General features: G+C 40.7%; 1 protein-coding gene across 5 annotated transcripts in view; it reads right to left on the reverse strand.

Annotated features, from left to right (window-relative positions):
* GPATCH8 (G-patch domain containing 8) overlaps positions 1 to 20,334 on the reverse strand; it is a 58,168-nt gene that overhangs the window by 36,949 nt on the left and 885 nt on the right. For 4 of the 5 annotated variants that reach the window (XM_069786756.1, XM_069786755.1, XM_069786759.1 and 1 more), the window contains exon 2: positions 5,119 to 5,193. In XM_069786756.1, the coding sequence (XP_069642857.1) occupies positions 5,119 to 5,193 (75 nt within the window). Of the gene's footprint in view, positions 1 to 5,118; positions 5,194 to 20,334 lie in introns of those variants that run through there. The other variant, XM_069786761.1, reaches the window with a different exon arrangement.

The following is a 20,334-nucleotide window of genomic DNA, read 5'->3' on the forward strand; positions in this document are numbered from 1 at the left end:
AGAGTTGCAGCTATCTACAAAAATGCCAACAGCCCAACGAGGAAATCCCCATGTTTCTCAGTGGAAAGCTGGCACAAGTCTCCTCACTTTCTTACACTATCGTTTTGGAGCTCCTTGTGTTACAGCCACAATAAAAATTACTGAGACAGTCAAAATAAGTCTCCCAATAGGTGTTTGAGCAAGCAAGTGAGTTCTCATTTACCATCCAAACTACTCACAACAGCAGTGCTATATGTCTGGGCACCCAGTCTTGGAGACAACACTGGACACCAGATTACAGGATGCTCAGCATAGGACAGAGTGGCTCGGCAGGGTCTTGATGGAACAATTTACACCTCCCAGCATTACTCTCACCACTTTGGAGCTGTTCAGTAGTGATCATTTCTATTTACAGATGGAGAACTTTGCATTACAAATGAAGCATAACTTTTCCAAAAGCATGTAGGGAATGTAAAGGTCTTGACTTCACCAAACTTTCATGGGAGTTGGCTAAGCTACTTTGGAAAAATTTCACCCAAAGTGACCTTCTCTAATAGTTCAGACTGGCCTTCCCAATTCCCCCTCCTGTACCCTGACAAGATGCCCTTGATTGCTTTCCATGGGTATCAGTGATTCCTGATACCAGGACATCCCCAGCACAAATTTCTGACAAAGGTTTGGCCAATAGAAAAAAAAATGCATACAATGAAAAGATGCGTACAAGAACTGAAAGGTTTTGATGATGTTATATGTGAGATATAATCTGCAGTCGGTGGATTGAGCTGCATTACAGATAAACCAAAACACTAGTTTTGCCTAATAAAGGTTTTCCCGTAAGATCCCCACGTATCGTTTTCACATCGTTTGTCTCTTGGCATCGGCCCGAACCATACCTCTCTTGAGTGGATTGTAAACTGTGCTGACTGTGTATTGAGGAATCTATAAGCAAGGATTGGATGCTACTGGGTGAACCCATGCAAACAAGAGGTTGAAAAGATTCCCAAAACAAAACCTATAGCTCACTACAGATGACACAATGAAGACTAGAGAGAAAAGCCAAATAGTAATGCTACACCATTCAGCTTCAAGAAGCACATTATTTATAGCGCTGTCCACATATGGCTACTGCTAAATGTCAAATCAGCAGCCTCATCAAATTACACTTTGGAACTAGTGGAGTCCACAGATCTGTACAGATATACAGTGCGACAAAACCCAGCTTCAGCTCATACAGTCATCTACAATAGCCTGTGATCATCAAACAACTACCAACTGAAGCCTGAAACCTTGTGTAGTTCAAGGACCTCCTTGTGTAACTGAGCAGAATTAGAGAGGGCAGGGGGGAAAAGGACATTTGTTAGTTATGACAAGGACAAACTAACAAGCTCCAGAATAAGTGGGGGATATGCAGCCTGGCCTCCAACCTGCAACGGCAACAGCTTGGTTTGAATTCCTGACACTCTGCATACTGCCTGCATGGGGAAAGGGCTGCTTTCTTGCGTAGGCTCTAAGGGTATATTGCTATCTCCTACTTGACCTGTACTGCGGGACAAAGAAAACCATAAATTCACAGCAACAAGATTCAGTAAACAAGTAGAAATAAGGAATTAGCATGAAGAAAATCTGGATTCTATTAAAGCTGCAATACTTTGTGACTTCCCATTCAAGTACCTGAACTCAGCGCACTTAAAATATTTTAAAACAAATGCATGCAGCTTCTTGAATTTAAAAAAGGGTTAAGTGCTCTGATTTTTCAAGGACACTAGACACCAGTGGCTCCAGTGACGTGAACAGCCAGCGTTAAGTGCAGCATCTTTCAAACCAGAACAAAAAAATTGTTACTTGGGCGGGGGGGGAGGGGGGGGGGGGAGGAAGTAATTGGAAAAAAAAAAAAAAAAAATCAGTATTTGCAGCTATGAAGAGTCCATTGATATGAAATGTTTTCTTCAATTTAGTAATGGAAAATAGCTGGCTTCTCATTTAGGCTACATACATCCACTAGCTCATGTCAGCTCTATTTTCCATAAATGTACTTTGGTTATAGTCGCATGTTTCAGTCCAGACATCTTTGGCCTAAACAAGCTGTACACAGCAGGATTTCCACAGGAACAAAAATACTAGTACACTAATTGAGGACACATTTCAACATTGTAATGATCTGTAGACTCCCAAACCTATTTTTCCAGCCACCTTTGAGTTGCATGCTGTAGCAGTACAGTCAGCACCTCTCAACAGATAATGCTGCAGAGATGGATCTCACTTCAGCAGTGATTGTCAAACGTATACTTTAAGTGAAACCCACTGCCCCCTGGGATTTCCAAATGCAAGCAACCTTTAGTCTTTAAAGCATTTTCATATTACTAAGATGATGTGAGAAGCTGCAAGAAGCACATTTAAGAGAATATACTTAATCCACTCTTCAGTCTGTAGAATAACCATACTTTAAATTTTTGACTAGAAAGTGCTTTGATCTGCTATTGTTATAAACAACCTTCCTCGCACAAAGACATTTGTCATCCAGACTATTTCCACAATGTGAAACACAGGCTCTTACTCATTACTCTGAGCAGACTCCTTTTTAAAGGTCAGTTGAATTGCTAACAGAGAACTGGTTAAGGATTACAAAACAATTTGTTAATATTCAAATATTTAGATGTGTGGTATCTGCAGATTATAGACTTGTCCTTACTCCTTCCCTCTCAATTTCAGTTCAGGGATGTTATCCACTTCTGGGTGAGCAAACAGCATAAAATAGAAGAAGGTAGAAAAAGCAGTATGAACACCTCTTTCCTAGTGAAAACTCTTGCAGGAGAGGTGCACCACTAAACTCTGACAAGAAAACCATCCCTTATTTTAAGGTGTGTAATTTGCCAATTTAAAAAGCACACAGGTCATTAATAGTGTGGAAGCAAAATCATTTTCACAAGCATCAGGAAACTTGACAAAATTATTTATGCTTCTCAGCTACAGAATTTCTTTTAAGAATCAACAGTGTATTTAATGAAGACCACGTGAAGATTAACCTTAAAAGTGACCAGTTTGTTTCTGACTGCAGTTTCTGACACCAGACTTGTTTACGAGACCAAAAAAACACCCTGTGCAGCAGTCAGCTTTTGAATTTTGGGACTAGCACATGAAGCCAGCTCAAGAGTAATGCAGAACATACATTTACTCAGTTCTGTGACTCCTTCCAAGATTTTCATGTCTCAGGCTAGGGGTTTTACACCTCAAATGCTTGTTTCTCTTATTACAGACAAAAGAAGAGTGAAACACACGATTTTAAAGTCAGAACAATTTGAGGTTTTAACTCACGTCCCAAAGCAGTAAGCCATTCTCTTGCCCTCTCCATCAAACTGTTTTCAAATTTAACCATTAGGCTGAACTGTAGTTATTAAAACCTACTAAAAAGCTGTAAAGATTAATAATGTCCCAGTATTTGGATAGTGATACATATATAAATATGAATAAAATATAAAAGCTGTAATTGAATTTAATTTTTCTGCTGCAGTTCAACATTAATCAAACTGCAACAGAGTATTACATCTGCAGATGATCCAAGCTGCACTGTGAGCCCGCGTGCCCATGTTGTTGGGTTCAGTGTACTTGTTCATGTTTTACATACTTCTGTAGGCATCACTCCCTTCAGAACACCAAAGAGATCTAATCTGCGACCACTTCTACTCCTCTGTTTGGGAAAACACTTTTAGAAGTCAGGTAACCAGTCTAGTCTGTAAGTAGTATTTGAATTATTTTGAAATGCTAATTTCCAGCGTGGCACAGAGTAGTCTACCAACGAGCATTTCTCATTGTATTTACATAAGGAAACAAGCTTGGCATTTTAATTAAAATCCCCACATCACAACGTAAGATTGAAGTATTCAGGAGAACATCGAATACGAATTCCCATCTCTGCAGCATTATCTCATGCGTCATCAATTACTGCCATGCCTAAATCTAGCATCATGCCAGCACATTAAGACAGTAGGTACTATATGCAGTGTTCACTGGACCAGAAGAACAGAAATAAGAAGGGGGAAAGGAAACCCTAGAGAAGAAATTAAAAAAGGCAGACCGTGCAATACAAACCAGATCATGGCTGCTTAGCTAATATGGGCCAACTGCTGCGGAAGAAAAATGTCGAACACCCCAAGTTGTGTAAATTTTTTGTAAACATCTAACACGCACACAAAACACACACAACACCAACCTACACATGAATGAAAAATATATATTGATCTTTTGCTAACACTAGGTTTCTTCTAAGTGCAAATTAACGTGAAGAAACTTTAACAGAGAACTTAAATTATCAATAGGGAAAAGAAACACTTGACAAGTACTTTCTTAACAAAAATCTAGTCTTAATCAGAACAGCACTAAGTGATCCTCATTTATTCACTACAAGTTTTCTTCCTCTCGTACTGAAACTGCAAATGAAACTTAGCTAAAGCTAAGTGCCAAACTTAGGTCCAGTTTAGGCTGAACAAGCTAATTGTGCCTAACGCTAACAGAAGATGCTTTGCAAAGAGAAAAATTAAAAAGCTCCAAAAAGCTTAAAAAGGTAAAACTAAACAAAACTTAATTTTTCCCCATCTTATGGCTGTACTCTCCACACCTAATTCAAAGTAAAGCAATACTTTACAGAAACTCACAGCACAGTTTCAGATTCATGGGGAAGGACTGCTATACTAATACTGTAATGCATCCATGTTTCTGTACTGCCAGATGTCATTCTAACACTTCAACACACCAGTAGTTTTCCAAAAATACAAACTAAAAAAAGGATCAAAATACATTTTACTACACTATTCCATCAGGTTCGCATATGAATTAAACTGATTCTTCAAAGAAAAGTACAAAAACTTAACAAAATAAATATCTATGAATGAATGTATTATTTTGAATAATTTCTGAAATACCATGTTGAACTAAAATTTAAAGTCACCTGCTGTTTTAGGAGAACTACTTAAAGATTAAATTCCAGGCCCACTTAATCTCAGCATGCAATTTACCACAAAAATTAACCCTGTACTGACAAAAAGATGCCCACTACTATCAAATTTGACTGCATTCACGTCACGTACCATCCGATCACGGCCTAATTTTTGGTGGGTTGATGATGCTGATAAGTATGTATCTTACCGATTCTATAGGCTTGTCTAGAGATGCTTGCTCTATCTCCAGGTGCCCTTCTTCATATTGATCAAAGTGATTGCCCTGTAAAAGAAAAGGAGGGTTAGCTCTACAGCAGAGAACACATTTCCAACAGTCTAGTTTCAAGATTCCAGTTTGTATACAGTGTTATATTTTATATAATTTTGCTAAAAAATGAACTTATTAAATACAAGCTCAATTCAGTATATAGGCTACAAGAATAAAACAAAAATTCTTCTAAAAACTAACTAAGCCAATTTGATGATAATCATAAACTATGGAAGTTGGCAAAATATCAAATGTTTACGATGACAATACTTTTGGGTTTTTTCTCTAGAAAGTCTGTGAAAACACTGACCATAAGCACCAGTGCTGGCCTTAAAAATCACACAGGACAAGAAGCAGAAGGAACTGACCCCACCACAACAAAGGGGGGTTTTGTTGTCTTTTCTCTTTTAAAGAAGAGTAAGGCTTTCCTTGCAGCAGGAAATCCAAATTGCTTGAGGCATACACGTAATTTCACACACCTTAAACCAACAAAACCCCACAGTGGTACCAAACAAAACCTCTCCCTGTGCCCAAAGCACTTGTGCATGTTCTGGAGCAGCCCCTTCCTTGAATCTAGGCAGCTGCACAGTGAACTATTAGTAGAAGTGATCCTCCAACACTCAAAAAAGCCATTAGTTTCAAAACCAAGCAGTCTCCCAACACAGCTGACCACGTGGCCACACAAGCACATATGTTGGCACAAAGAATGCCGGGATGCACGCGCAGAACTGCTTATTCCAGGCGTACCAGCTTAAAGCATTTGTGAGCACAGTACCTAAAACTGCTACACAAAAAACAACAGGACTGAGGAACACATTTGAGGAAAGAGACAGACCAAGAGATACACAAGGAAGTGTACTAATAAAGTGTGCAGATACTCACACAGCAAAGAAAAGGCCACGAAGAATGATAAACACAAGCACGTTGCTTCCTTACACTCTTGGAGCAACTCCCTGAAACATCTTTAGTCCTACAGCTTGGTCATGTATAATAATTAAAGTAGATAGGAAAATTAAATAGGATTGTTATTATGGTGTACTGAGCCCAGCCTCCATCAACATATACCATGCACACTTAAAGATTGCTGATTTCTGAACAGGGCAACCTCTCCCCTACCCAACAGTCCCACGTAAGCACAGTACAACACACAAATGACAGCCACTAGAGTAGAGACTAGAGTCGAGCAATCCTCCTCAAGCATCCGCTACAGCAAAACTCAATCTTTGCATGCTTTTGCCTGGATATTAAGCATACAGGGTTCATGAGCTAGGAAGGCAAATGGCAGTCTCTGTCCTCCAGAATAATTGTTGGTGCTGGAACACCATCAGTGCGAATGGCCATTTCAGGGGAAAAAAACAAAACAAAACATCTCTGTTGTAAATTCAGAGGTTTCTGAAACTCAAATTCCTGCAATTGCAAACACAGTGAACCATTTCTGGCCATTCAGTAGGTCTATGATGTAGCACTAACATCCACCATCACTAGAGCATGCCTGGAAAGGGAAAAAAAAAAAAAATCTGACTTTCTAGCTGCAAACTCAAAAGCAAACAGGAGAGATGCCTGCAGCTGAGATTAGCACAAAAGCCACTGAAGGGGGCTGTTTTCATGGGCTCTCCTAGGTTCCCTGGGCACTGCTCAGCATCACAGCCCTGTGAAATCCCAGGAGGTGCTAAGGCCTTGGCTGTCATCCCCTATTCCTTTCCCAGGCTCTGCAGTGCCACTGAAATCCTGCTGGCTGCTCAGTGAACACCAAACACCTGGTGGTTTTCATTTGCATCCCAGCTCTGCAATTACTTTGAGCAGGAGCACCTAGCACCACTGCCAAGAGAAACATGTTGTCACTCTCCTCCTTTCTACCAACACCAACTCTTCCTTCTGCAAGAATTTTAATGAAAGCCAGCATGGGAAAGAGCAAATTACAGTTGTAACGGACTGCTTGTTGGAATTTTACAAGCCAGGCACCAGTCTCCAAAAACCCTCTGGAACGAGTGTTCATATCTAGTGATGCAAATCTGCAAGAGACCATCTTGACAAAAACCTGTTGCCAAGAGAACGTGCTTTGATGCTGGTGCCCCAACCGCCAGCCTATACATCATCTGCAGTCCACAGTGATAATTCGCCCAGGCCACGCTCTGCTCCCAGCAGTCTTCTTTCCCACAGCCTCTCCAGAGCAAATTTGGGGCTTAATCTGCAGGCAGCAATCCACTTCCATCCATTTTTTTTGGACAGCCTTCAAGGAGCAAGCTGAAGGCAAACTTACCATGCACATGCAGTCATCGAGCTGCTTAAAAACGCTAGTAAGTCTTGGAGACAGGCACAGTGTAGATGTACAGACTGTACATGTGTGCGCTGTGAAGTCAGGGAGCCCAGCAGGGAGAAGACAACATGAAACCTGCCTCAATGGCAGGATGACACAGCCCAGCCTCCCAATAAGTAGCGCCCAACAGAATAAAAGCAGTCAAGAGTGCACACGCTGTTAATGAATTGCACTGTTGACTGCTAAACGCTAGCGAAAACACACTACTAAAACTTCACATATAAAAAAATTAAATCCACGTAACATCTAGTTAACAAACCCTTGAAACACTCTCAGCAAAAACAAAGACATACTTCCCCCCTGCCTAATTTCACAATGTGATTTGCTGCCTGCAGATAGCTCAGAATATGCCAACTAAATTACCTGGAGTTGGCAAAATATTTCTGCCTACTCACCGTCTCCTTCGGCGCACTGCCTGCCAAGACAGTTAAAATTGTTTTTACAAAGGCAAGGGTCAATTCCAGTTTGAAAGCATGCCTTGCTGATTTGAGGCTTTACAACTCGATTTTTCTGTGCTGAAAAACAATGTCTCCTCCCAAAAGCCATGCAAAAAACTGAACACTCAGTATGTCACAGCCAAATGTAAAGAAGTCAGAAAGCAAATAAAGCCATTCTCTCTAAGTTCTAGTGATCCCACTATTATCCACTTTATATACTTGGGGATTTATTATCTACTTGATATCTACTTTGGGTTTTTTTGTTACTGGTAATGGGAGTGGGAAGGGGTTGCTTGTTTTTACAAACAGCAATACTAATACTAGAGCTTACAAAAGAGGCAGGGTGCTTCCCATCATCTTGAACTCCTGGGTATGCAAATGCCACCTGAGCACACAGGAACAAGGCTTGGTGGGATGCTGACAAACTGCTCGCTATATTAGGAACTTGGCTGTTACAGGCTTGGTAATTAAAGGCATCAGAATAACAAAGTGTCCAAACTGAACTGAAATCAATACTCATCACAGAGACTGTTCTTTAATTATCAATACTTAAAACAAATGATAAAGGAAAAATTTCCCTTCCACCATAAAGTAACTCACCCTGGAAAAAAGCAAGAGGATAATTCAACAGTCATACTGAGGTCAAATTTCTGAGCCTATTCAACCTCACAGTGCCTAACAAGCAAGAAGAAAAATGGTTCTTGCTTCTGAGGCCACAAGAAACTGCTTGTTAAGGTGATGTTGTCTGCCATCGTGGTGATCACAGCCTTTCGGAGCTGGGACTCTGTGGGGCTAGAGGCAGCACAGTCTGTCCCTTTGCCTCCTCATCCCTGGAGCTGGCTAAGGAACAAGTTGGGGGGAATTCCATCTGTTTTCCTTCTTTTCCAATTCTTCAACCTAGCACATCAAATGGATCTGTATAACATTTCTGTTTTGCTGTATCTTAAGACAATGAATCAGAGGAAGACAAAATACTTTAACATTTAAATCTAACAATTATTTAAACCCTAAATGTTGAATCTGTTGAGAATAAACTAAATTTCTGGCAAACATGAACTGTAAGCACAGACCACATTTTAATATTATTTTGATCTGTGTCTTCTGTGGACTTAAGGGATGCTTCCCTCTTCCGAGGAAACCTTTAAGTGAAAAGAATTCAATCCCTACAAAATGGATACCAGGCCATAAAATAACAGCTGCATTAAAACCAGCACTATTCAAAACCTATTCCCAAACCTTCTTCCCTGTATGACTAGTATAGAGATACAGTAAAATCCTGGCCCTGCTTGCTAATGACAAGGTTTCCACCTACCCCCGTGGACAAGGATTTCAGGGCTGCATGCAGTGCCCTTCTCCCTCTCATCCTCTGCCCCTCCATTTTAGAGCTGCCTGTATCAGGCTTCCTCACTTCTGCTTTGTAAAACAAGATGTGTTGCACTGCTTATATCACTTTCTTACAGATGCTACCTCCATCCTAAAACAGCAGAGCAAATAAGATGAGAGGCTTCCACTTAAACATAATTTATTGCTATCACTTTGCGCTACAGCAAGCACTCTGACACTAGGTGCTTCTCTACAAGCGTACTGAAATTCAATATATTTTACTGCTTGGATGAGAAGCAAGGACAAGCCTTCAACGTCTAAACATTCCTCATTATACACCACGCACACCATTTAATTTCCTTGTTGCATTCACCTCCAGGAGTCAATCTGTTTGTGTCCTGTAATTTTTTGTGTAATATCATCCCAACTTTGGCTAAGTACCTATTTTAGTTACTCACAGTCAAGTGTCCTCTCCTCTCTCCTCCACTTTCTCATTGTTTGATCTTTGCATGAAGCTCTTCACCAAACCTTATGTCTTAGAGCCCTCACACATTTAACTGCTGAGTTATAAATACAGCATTTGAAAAATCAACTAACAAAAGCTGCCTCCATGCAGGATTTTAGACCCCTATTCTCCCTTATTTACATTGTAAATACTTCAGAGCTCTGGCCCAACAAATGCCATTTTCTGAAACAATTCAAGTTAAATAGCTAACGGAAAAGAGTACCACTGTTTCTTTCTTTCTTACTTATAAGGTCCCAAACATTGTACCAGTGAGACATAGTCAGTATCATTAAAAAAAAAAAAATTTAAGACCTTAATCACACTTTCATCCCAAAATCTCTAGTGGCAAGAATTGTTGCCATTAAATGACTCAATGCAAGTGAAATGAATTGTTGATTTAAGCCCATTTATCAGAGTAAGTTTAGTATCACAGAATTAATTCTCTCCCCTACATGAGGCACCTTTTCATCAAGGTGGGCAAAGACAAAGCATCTAAGGACACACAGATATCACTGGGCTGGGTGGAGGAACCTTTTAAAAGCATCTTCACAGGCAGAAGAAAACTACAAGGCAGAAGAAAAATATGCTCTCTCTCCTTCCCTCTCACTCCCCCAAAATGGTGTATCCAAAACCAAACCTGACTTCCGAATGCTGCATTTTCTAAGTCACCTACAGCATCATCAACACAAGGGGGAAAGAACTATGAGTCACTTCAGCTGCTTCAAGGCTATTAGACCTCCCTGGATATTAATTACTGGACTGCTCTTTACAATCTGTCCAAGCACAGAGGATATTAAGATGTCAACATGCAGAATACATTCCATATAGTGCACGTTCCTGACATGAATTAGTGGTTTCTTTTATGAACAGCCCTAAGTTATCTATGTATTATTTCAAAAGAAAAGTAAAAGTGGTAGTCTACATTTCAGTAGCTAAGCCAAACTTTGAAACACAGCTCTCATGCAGAGACGGGAGAAGAATAGTATAATGGAGACGTGAAAGCAATGGTCTTCTTTCAGAACGTCTTCATTCAGCTGTCCTTTCAGTTACTGCTCAACAAGAGAGCTCAGTTACATGAACATTATTATTAATATGAAGGAAGATGATGTAAGTTACAAAAACCAACAGAAATCAGATACGAAGAGCCTAGAATGAGAATACCTGGGGAAAATGCTGCCTGCTCCACAAGTCACAGGGACAACGTCTTCGACAGTGTGAACAGAGTAAAATAAGATGACTCCAGCATAAAACCTATGCCTAAGAGCACCAAAATCAGTGATGACTGCAGAGGGAACATGCAGAATGCAGTTGCTGAGATGTCAAAGCAGAAACTATTTATGTCCACACTGAATTTCAGGACCAGCTTAGGAAGGTGCACAGAAATGCCTGTTCCCGTGACCATGCAGATAACAACCTAAAGAAAGTGATTTTGCAGAAACGTCTCACTATACTCACCATCATTATTTCTTAAATGCACTGGAAAAGAGCACAGCGTGATCATGATTGCTTAACTGCACTTGAAAAGAGCACAGTGTGCTCCTTAGATATTCAAAAATTAGTTTTACACTGGTAGAATATCAGGAAGAGACTCAAAAAATAACATTTATACTGCATTTACTTTAGAAAATGGAATTTTAAAACACTAAAGCAAGTCAGCACCACTTGTGCATATTCTATTTACCCATCAATTCAATCAATAAACCTTAAACTCCCCAAAATACTAAGTCAAGCCATAAAATTCAGGGTTGTTACCCACAAGTGCCACTTTAAAACATTTAACCAAGCCCAGTCCCCATTCCTGAAAGCTCTGAAGGCATTAGGCTGCAAACCAGCAGCTGAGACACTGGGAATATCAAAAAAGAGAAATGAGTACCCACAAAAAAGGCTATTTTCTACTGTAGATAAAGCCAAGGCAGACCGTGTTAGCTACAAATCACAGAATATTTTGCAGTGCCCTCCACTTTCTGCTCCCGCAACTGGAAAGCACAGCTGACATTTCCTGCAGCCGTCCCAGGACGGGTCAGCACAGATGCAAGGTCTCAACGTTTGAGCACAGGAAACTGAAGCAGCATCTGAACACAAGTGAGCAAATGCCACCTCTCCACAATCATTGCTGCCTGCACACATATGGCACCTTCACAGATCAAGGTCCGAGGGGGGGGGGGGAGACTCACTGATTCCAGAAGCAAATATCCTAATAAATTTAAAATTTTCTTTTTTAAAGGAGGAGATTGAGCAGTTACAAGACCTTTAGGAGGACAAGGCACCTTAACGTCCATTGGCTTTTTCCAACGATGGCTCCTAGCACAACCCTTGCAAGCACTCCACATCCAGGACACCTGCGTCAATGTTGCTAGTCCAGCACCAGCACAGTAGCCAAGAGACAGGCACAAGACTCACTCCGCAAGGACCTGACATAGCACCAGGCTCTTGCCTAACCCAAAGACTAGGAATTTCAGCAGACCATAATCAACATTTATTTCATTTTGTGTTGCATTCCATGTCCAGTTCTCTCTTTAAAAATTCTTCCAGCTTGGTCAGCTGTTGTTACCAGACCTTCCAGTTTTGCACAGCCCCAAGCTCGACCAACCCACCTCTCCCCACACTGCCTGAAGGCAACACATACCACCAGGCACAGTTATAGGGTTATATGTGGGACAGAGAGAGAAGAAAAACCAACTCCAGGCAAGGTCAGATATGAAAGGCATAACTGACAAGGTCTGCTAGTACTACCTCTTACTTTGTTTATTTGTGGGGCTCTATCAACTACATCATCTGCTGACTTCTTCAGTAAATTTCAGCCAACATAGATGGGAGAGGGAAAGTGGTAAAACCAAATCCAGCTCACCATAACTAATCAACTGTTTATTACACACAATCAAAACGTAACGGGCTTATAATTCCTCCGCAAGATCCGTATTGCCCTGTGTACGCTGACTACAGATCTCAGACAGTAATTTATGCTGCCCTTTTAAGCTAAGCAGGACCTGATGACTCTATAGGATGGAAGATCTCCAAAACGTAATTGATGCAGACAACCGTGTTGATGTTTAGAAATCCATCCAGAGAATTCAAAAACAACTCCAGGAAAGCACAGCTTAGGAGTGTTTCTTGAATATTCATTACGTGCCCAGAAGAAAATACATTTTTAAGACCAATATGCACCTAGAAGATGACTCCATCCAACCCTGCTCACACTGGAAGCTTTCTTGGATAATTTTAAAGGCCATGTGGTTTCTAAAAACTATAAAAAGTAATACAAAAGCAACTTTGTACTGGTACCTGGAAAGCCTTTGTTAATGCTTCCCAGAACAAAACCATCCTTTTCCCTGTTGTTCCCTGTAGTGACTGTAAAGACGCAAAAAAATTCAGTTATCCTTTCCTAGCAACATAGAGGTAAAGCATTCACAAACAGCAGCTAGCATTCTCATAGCTTTCTGTGTGTTATAAGTCACCTTCCCAGTCTCTTCCCTGTAAATAAGCAATACAAGAGGGTAAGTATGGACACTGCACATCTTCACACCCACCAAAATAGCTTAATATTTACAGTCAACATCTTGTGAAAGCTGCAGCAAAACCTCATTGTAGGCAAACATGCACATCAATTATTTTGAAAGTACTTAAAATGAAAATCCTGTCAAGTCAATACAACAAAAGTAATCACTTAAGATTTGGATATGAATTTAAATTGGCAACTTTTGCAAGAAGCACCTTGTAATTACACGTTGAGAAGTTGATGGCACCTTTTGTTTACCAAACTAAAAGTTAGTTTTGATGGCAAAATTCTACCTGTTAAGTCCAAAAACAATATAAAAACACCCGCCAGAACACATTCAAGACTACTTATAGGTCAAGAGCTTTAAATGGGGAAAATGTGCATATAAATACCTAGTTAGAGCTATCCAATTAAAAACATGTTCTACAGTTCAGAGATAAACAGCTTGTACAAAAAGGAGTGGAAGCCAGAGGCAGGTCCCCGCTTCACTATGCTTTGCATACTTTGGCACCAAACAAGAACAATTTAATGTCTTTCAGATTCCTTCTGCCGCTACCAACGCCAGCTATAAATCTGTTCCAGCACATGAGGGATACTGTTCAGTTCTTCAATGCTTCCAGCAACTGTACCAAAGAGTATTAGCATTGGTCTCACTCACCCAATTTTCTCTTAGCCATTTCTTAACATACCTCGATGCAGAAGATGCTGCAGCTTCCAGCACCCGCGTCTTCATGACTAACAAGGACTTTGAAACAAGAGAAAGAGAAAATACCCTGATGGGACAGGGTGCTAGTCATTTAATATCTAGGGTATAATTTATTTACCACCACAAACTTTCAAGCTTTCATAGTACAGTCTTTCTTCTTTTTTCTCCCTCAATATGGTGTTTGACTTGATAAAGGATTGTTTCTAAACCAAAACATCACAGAAAACCTCACTCAGGAGCACGTTAACTGGATTCAAACTCCTAACTTGTTCCACAAGACTCGGTACCATTCAACTTTTTATCAATGACCAGAGAAGAAATAGAGCAACTGCCAGCTCAGTTTGCAGGTCGCGAAGCCCAACAAATAGTAAGCGGCAATGTGGATGATGTGTTTGTACAGAGCAATCTGACCCATATAACACTGGCCTGAACTCACTAACACAAAGTCTGTTTTCACAGAGCCCTGTACAAACACACCTGCAGCACAGGGCTGCACCCAAGCAGGCAAAAGAAATCCAAGTTAAAACTTCTTCATGCAATATGGTAGCAAAAAGGATAAAAATACAGTCCAAAGGTGTGTAACAAAGGAACATCAAATAAGAATAAAGTAGTAAAAAAGAGTTTATCTCTGTATATTATACAGATGGAGTCTATTCCAGACTCCTCTATGCAAGTCTTATAGTCATAAATGTGGAAAATTTTAAGATGCAGAAAGCCATAACAATGCAAAGGGAAAAGCAAAATGCCCTGCAATAAGGGAATTGAGAGATCAGACCGTTAAGGCTCTCAGAACAGGCTAGGACTAAGACAGAAATGCTATATATGCCCTTACATAAGACGAGACAGTGTAGTGATGTGTGCTTTGGCATAGTAGAGAAGGACATAACAAGAAACAACAGCTAAAAGCTGAAAATAGAAAAATCTAGAAGAAAAATAAAGGAAAACACACTTTCAGTGGCCAAACTACCAGAACAATCTACAAAGGAAAAACCTTCACCATCACCACTTGTCTTCAAGAGAAAGAGATACTGTAACCAAACTCTAATTCCTGGACTCAAAACTGGGTCAAATGATGGAAACTGAAGGCTAAGGGATACCTGGATATTTAAAGCATACATCCTAATATCAACTTCTGGCTTGAAAACTGTGAATGGCTAAAATCTCAAATGAATTAATTGCTCATAGAGCTGCTTGAAGGTGGAAAGTACCAAAAATTACTACAGGTTTAAAACTGTATGGTAGGAGCAAAGCATATGTCAGCTGAGGAAAAGTTGACCAAGAACTGCAATACTGCTTTTTCATCGGATGAACTCCTAAAGCTCTACATCCCCACATAGCAGGTGTTAGGAGACTAGTTAGGAGGGTTTGGTTTTGTTTCAGAGGGGGTGACTCAGAAGAAGCTGAGATAGCTTAGACATGGTTTGTGGGACTCTAGAATAAAGTGTTTCCTATCCAGTTAACCACGGCAACAGACAACATCACCGGACGAGAGGAGAGAACAGAAGCGACAAAACACAGAGTAGGGAAAGGTACGACCAAGACAGGAAAGAATGTCTGTATAAAATTAATTTACCACACAAGTACCAAAAATTCACATTGAAGTTCAGATTCTCCTGTGATCTTCTAAAAATTAAACCAATACTACTCCATTTACTTTATAACTCATCTTCCCCTAGTCTTCCCCTCCCTTCCATGCTCACACAGGCAGGCAAAAAATCAGAGTTCTGATGTTCCTGCTTTGCTCAACTGAGAGGTAAGCATGTCTTGCCATGGAGGTAAGAGCAGTATTCTTCCTGTGCTGTGCCCATACCAGAAATATAAACCTCATCTAATGACAAATGAGGATCTCTAAACAATACTAATAGATTTTAGAAAATCTAAGATCAATTCTTAAATTAGAAAACACGCCATGGAAAAGGCTACCTCCTGGACTGCTTTCAGCTATGTTTGTCAAAGGCAAATTCACACACCAGGATCTTGTATCAATTGAAGCTCAGGATAGCATATTTTGCAGAGACTCCAATCCTTGTTCCCTCACATTAAGTTTTTCTTCTCCCAATTAGTACAAGTAGGCAAAAGAAAATGACCTTTTTATTTCCTTGCAGCACAGAGAAAAGCCATCAACTTACTTTGCCACAAAACCCACGAGCAGTCATGCCCTGCTGAAGGATATAAAAATCAAATATGTTTGCCTTAGGCAGCACCTAAGAAATGAATTGAAGTTGAAGCCACTGACAAGACGCACTCATTAGAAGGACAGATTTTAAAACTCCATGCTGTCAGCCCAGATGTCCAGTAAGCCGGACTGCCTAAGCTGCTTGGGAACAAAACTTATCCCTGACATTCTGCCAATTAAAAAGCATAAAATCCCCATGCCATCAGCGTTCAGCTCAACTTGCTGGAAGCAGCAGAACTAGAAGCACAGACCAGCCAGTAACAGCGATGTGCTTGGTTAGCTCTTCAAATCCTTGGGGGGGGGAGACGACAGCCTACCTTCCTGGCATAAGCAAGAATACCAGAACTGAAGTTCAGACTGGCCATATTTCAACTCAGTTTGGAAAACCAGACACTTCTGCTTGGTGGAAGTGTTATTCTATTATACAGACTATACAACAAATTAAAAAAACAAGAGACAGAACAGTTTGTGTTCCGTCTGGCTAATGATGCAAGTAAGTGCAATGTACGTAGGAAGAGGAAATTATTGTACACATATACACATATGGCTCGTAATATTTCTGCTTCAACAATGAAAAGCAGAAAGATATAGCAAGAAAACGTTTTCTCAACATCTGTGAGTATCTGGGAGCTCCACTGGACTTCAGCAATATGGAGACATCCCCAGTATTCATTCTTTGAGTTCATTAATCTAAAGAATAAAACTATTGCAATTACAAAAATAACACTAAAAGATATATTTACTCATTGCAGCAGTCTCACATATACACACAGCTTTCAGTAATGCTTTTAAAATACTCTGTTAGCATAGTCAACAGCTATCATTCATAACTACTTGAAGTAACAACGGTTCACAAGTTTGTCTCTGCCATGGGGAAGCCAGTTAATCAAGGAGACAGCAGAAGCAGACAACTGACAGGCATCCCTGTGACAGGTAAGTAGTACGATCTTTTAACCGAAGGACTAAGCTTGTCCACAGCCCACTCAAAAATAACCCCTCCAGCAATGGAAAAGGGAAAAAGGTTGGGATTTATTCGGGTAAGCAATTCAGTAGACTTAACTTACCATTTCAGAGCCTAGAGAGAGGAAAGAGAAGGAAGGTCAGTAATATCCTTCCTCCTTCAGTAATTCATTTCACTGCCCAAAGCCTCCCAAACAAACTGCTGTGCTGCCCTGGTCAGGGAAAGATCAAGAATTAATGGACAGAGCAAAGCTAAATGCCTTTCACTGCAGCTGCCCTCAAGTTCAGCACCTGCAAAATACAGTCAAAACCAGGGGCTTTCCCCTGAGTTTTTTCTAAGATTTGAGAGCATACAGCAAAAAGAGAAGAGGATCTAAGCTTCTAAAGCTACACAGAATGGCAAAAGCAAGACAATCCTATAAAAAAAAAAAAAAACCAAAGCTGCTTAATCACCTCATTGTGGCTATATCCTCCAATGCCAGTTCCTGCTCCTTTGGCAATTTCAGCTTTCAAACCATCCTTGGCTTTGAGGTTCCTTCCACCCTACCATAGAGAGAACTCAGAATTTCTGAGTACATAATCTTTCTCCTCCCCCTCCATACCATGATCTTTATCCTTAAGGATATCTGACTTTCTTATCCTTATACTAGCTACTCTTTTCCACAGGGTTACTTATAACCCCGTGATAGTGTCTCCACTCCCTCTGCAGCTTTCTTTATACCCATCGCATCACTCTGGCTGCAGTTATGGGAAGGTACCCCACTGCTGCTTATTTCTCCAATGCTCAGCTGATCCCTCTGCTCAACAATCCTTCTCCCCTCATCACCTTTTTATGCACTTCAGACCATTTATACCTTCTTTTTCTCAGCTGGTTTAGGTCCTTTCCTTCCTGAACCCATTTCCCTCCAGTCCCATACGTTTCCATTCCTGCCTTCCCCTATCGCACTGGGCTTCCTTTAGACAGGCACAGGGGAGAAAAGAATAGTTCTCAGCCGCTCTCTCACCTTTAATCCACTTCTCTCCAGCATATCAGAAACTCAGAAACCTGAATATCACCTCTGCTAACCTCATCTCTCCCCTGCCCACATCAATGCTTGCACTCTTGCCAAACTAATCCTCCCAAACCCAGAATCTTTCCAGTTTCTTTCCAGAAAGAAGGTTGATAACATTAAAGACAACCCTAAAATGCTTTTTTTTCCATCCAGTGACTCTCTTCCACTAGCCACATCACTAGTCCCAAGGCATTTGCCTTTCTTCCAAACAGCTAAAAGGTTCCTTTGACCCATACACTTTACTCCTGACCTTTTGTTTCTCTTCCTCTCTCGAGACAGTAACACATCCTTTTACATTGTCAAGAAGATCACAAGTAGATCACCCAAGAACAAAATCCGAGGGATCTCTACAGCCTCCCTCCCCCTCACCATGCCGCATCCATCCCTGCTTCAAGCCGTGTAATTTTAGAGCACCATCTCCCTTTTGTCATGCCTACTTGGGTCTCAACAGACTAGCAGTAACACAGGGTCACGTTTGTAGTCATACTCAAAGGACAGAAATTTCATCTGCTGAAGCTTAGAATTAAAACTGCTAGAAATTGCATGAAAAAGGCATTCTTAACACCGACAGAAACACTCCTACAAAGGGAGCCTACATATGAATTTGTGACTTCACACTAACAGTGTGTGTTATTTTTGCTGTAGTTTTGAGACCAGTATTTTATAGAGATGATCAAAAGCTGCAAGCTAAAGGCAGACGTATTTTTACCTATGCTTAGCAACAGTCACAGCACAGCTTTCACAGCAGACCTGCAAACATCATAGTGAGCCATTTCCTTTATTCCACGCCAGTGTTATATCTCAAGTGACCTCCATCTAAATATAGAGAAGAAAGTCAAAAATCTTCTCTGAAAGTGATTTTGATGAAGAAGGAGGAAAGCTAAGGTTCAAAAAGTCTTTCTCCACCAATATACTTCAGAAAAATTGTTAGACTGACCAACTGTCAGGGGTACATGCACAGGCGCTTGAGCTCCCACCAATTCAGTGCGACCTTGGCCAAGATACTTGGGCCCAGCCTCCCTCTAATCAGCTCTTTCACAGCTCATTGTTGTCACGTTCAGTCCTCTGCAAGCCTTAACCAATTCCAAACTGTTCTTCCCAGGGGACCGATTCCACTCTTCCCTCGAAGGAAGCTTTAACACGCAAAATAAAATATCTTCTCACTGGCAAATTTTCAGGAAGAACAGAGAAGTTACCCTACTATAAAAATAAACCCTACCTTTTTATTTTTTACTCTAGTCTATGGGAAAGACAGTGAAACCTGATATTTGGCATGCATAAACTCCCAATTAAAAATAGTGCCCTTTCTTAAAGTCAAGGGAAAACAGGATTGTGACTGGGTTATTGTTTCTGAGCATGCTCAGCAGCTTTTAAGATTTCAGCATCGGGTAATGGAGCCCTGTTTCCTCTCTGACATCACTACACATTCTCCCTGCATGACCAGAGCAATGACACAGTAACAGGTTTTGCTGCTACAATTATTTTTTTTGCAAAGAGGTTGCCCCACAAAGGGACAAGAACAAGGACACCGAGCAAAAGGCACATGTGAACAAGTTGTGCAATGCATGACTACAGAGCTTACCCATTTCTCAGCTACATTCTGCAGTCCCGGACTTGTTTTAGGTTCCCCATCTCTCCCCTCCCAAATCAAACTATTACGAAAAATGTATTTTCAAACCCAAGATCTGGCTCCCTCCACTTCCTGAAACAGGAACTTCAAAACCGAATCAGACCATCTCAGTATTAATTACGATTCATTTCTTCATTTAAGGAAATGAACGACGCAAACCAGCCCCTGTGTTTAGGGCTGTGTTAGGAAGCCATACCTACAGTCCACAGATAAGGTCATGCTAACAGTGCAGTCAACCACACTGATATGTATTTTCTCGTGTGTTTCTAACACAGTTTAGTAAAGACTTACGAAGTGTGCATCCCCTAAAACATCCAGAAGGAACAATGTAAATTAATTACTACTGGATGTCCTGACTCTTTTCAGGATCCCACTGTAATGCTACATTAAGTAGAATTACGCAAGCTCCGCAACTATAAAAAAACCCTCCCAAATATTTAGATGAAAAGCATGAGCTTGGGTGAAAAGCACTATTCCAACTTCGGGCTCCCGAAACAAGGACCACACATAAAAGCTCATCAGTAGCTCTTCTGGAGGTGCATTTATTCTCACTC

Source organism: Haliaeetus albicilla, chromosome 7, assembly GCF_947461875.1.
Source record: "Haliaeetus albicilla chromosome 7, bHalAlb1.1, whole genome shotgun sequence".
Taxonomy (NCBI): domain Eukaryota; kingdom Metazoa; phylum Chordata; class Aves; order Accipitriformes; family Accipitridae; genus Haliaeetus; species Haliaeetus albicilla.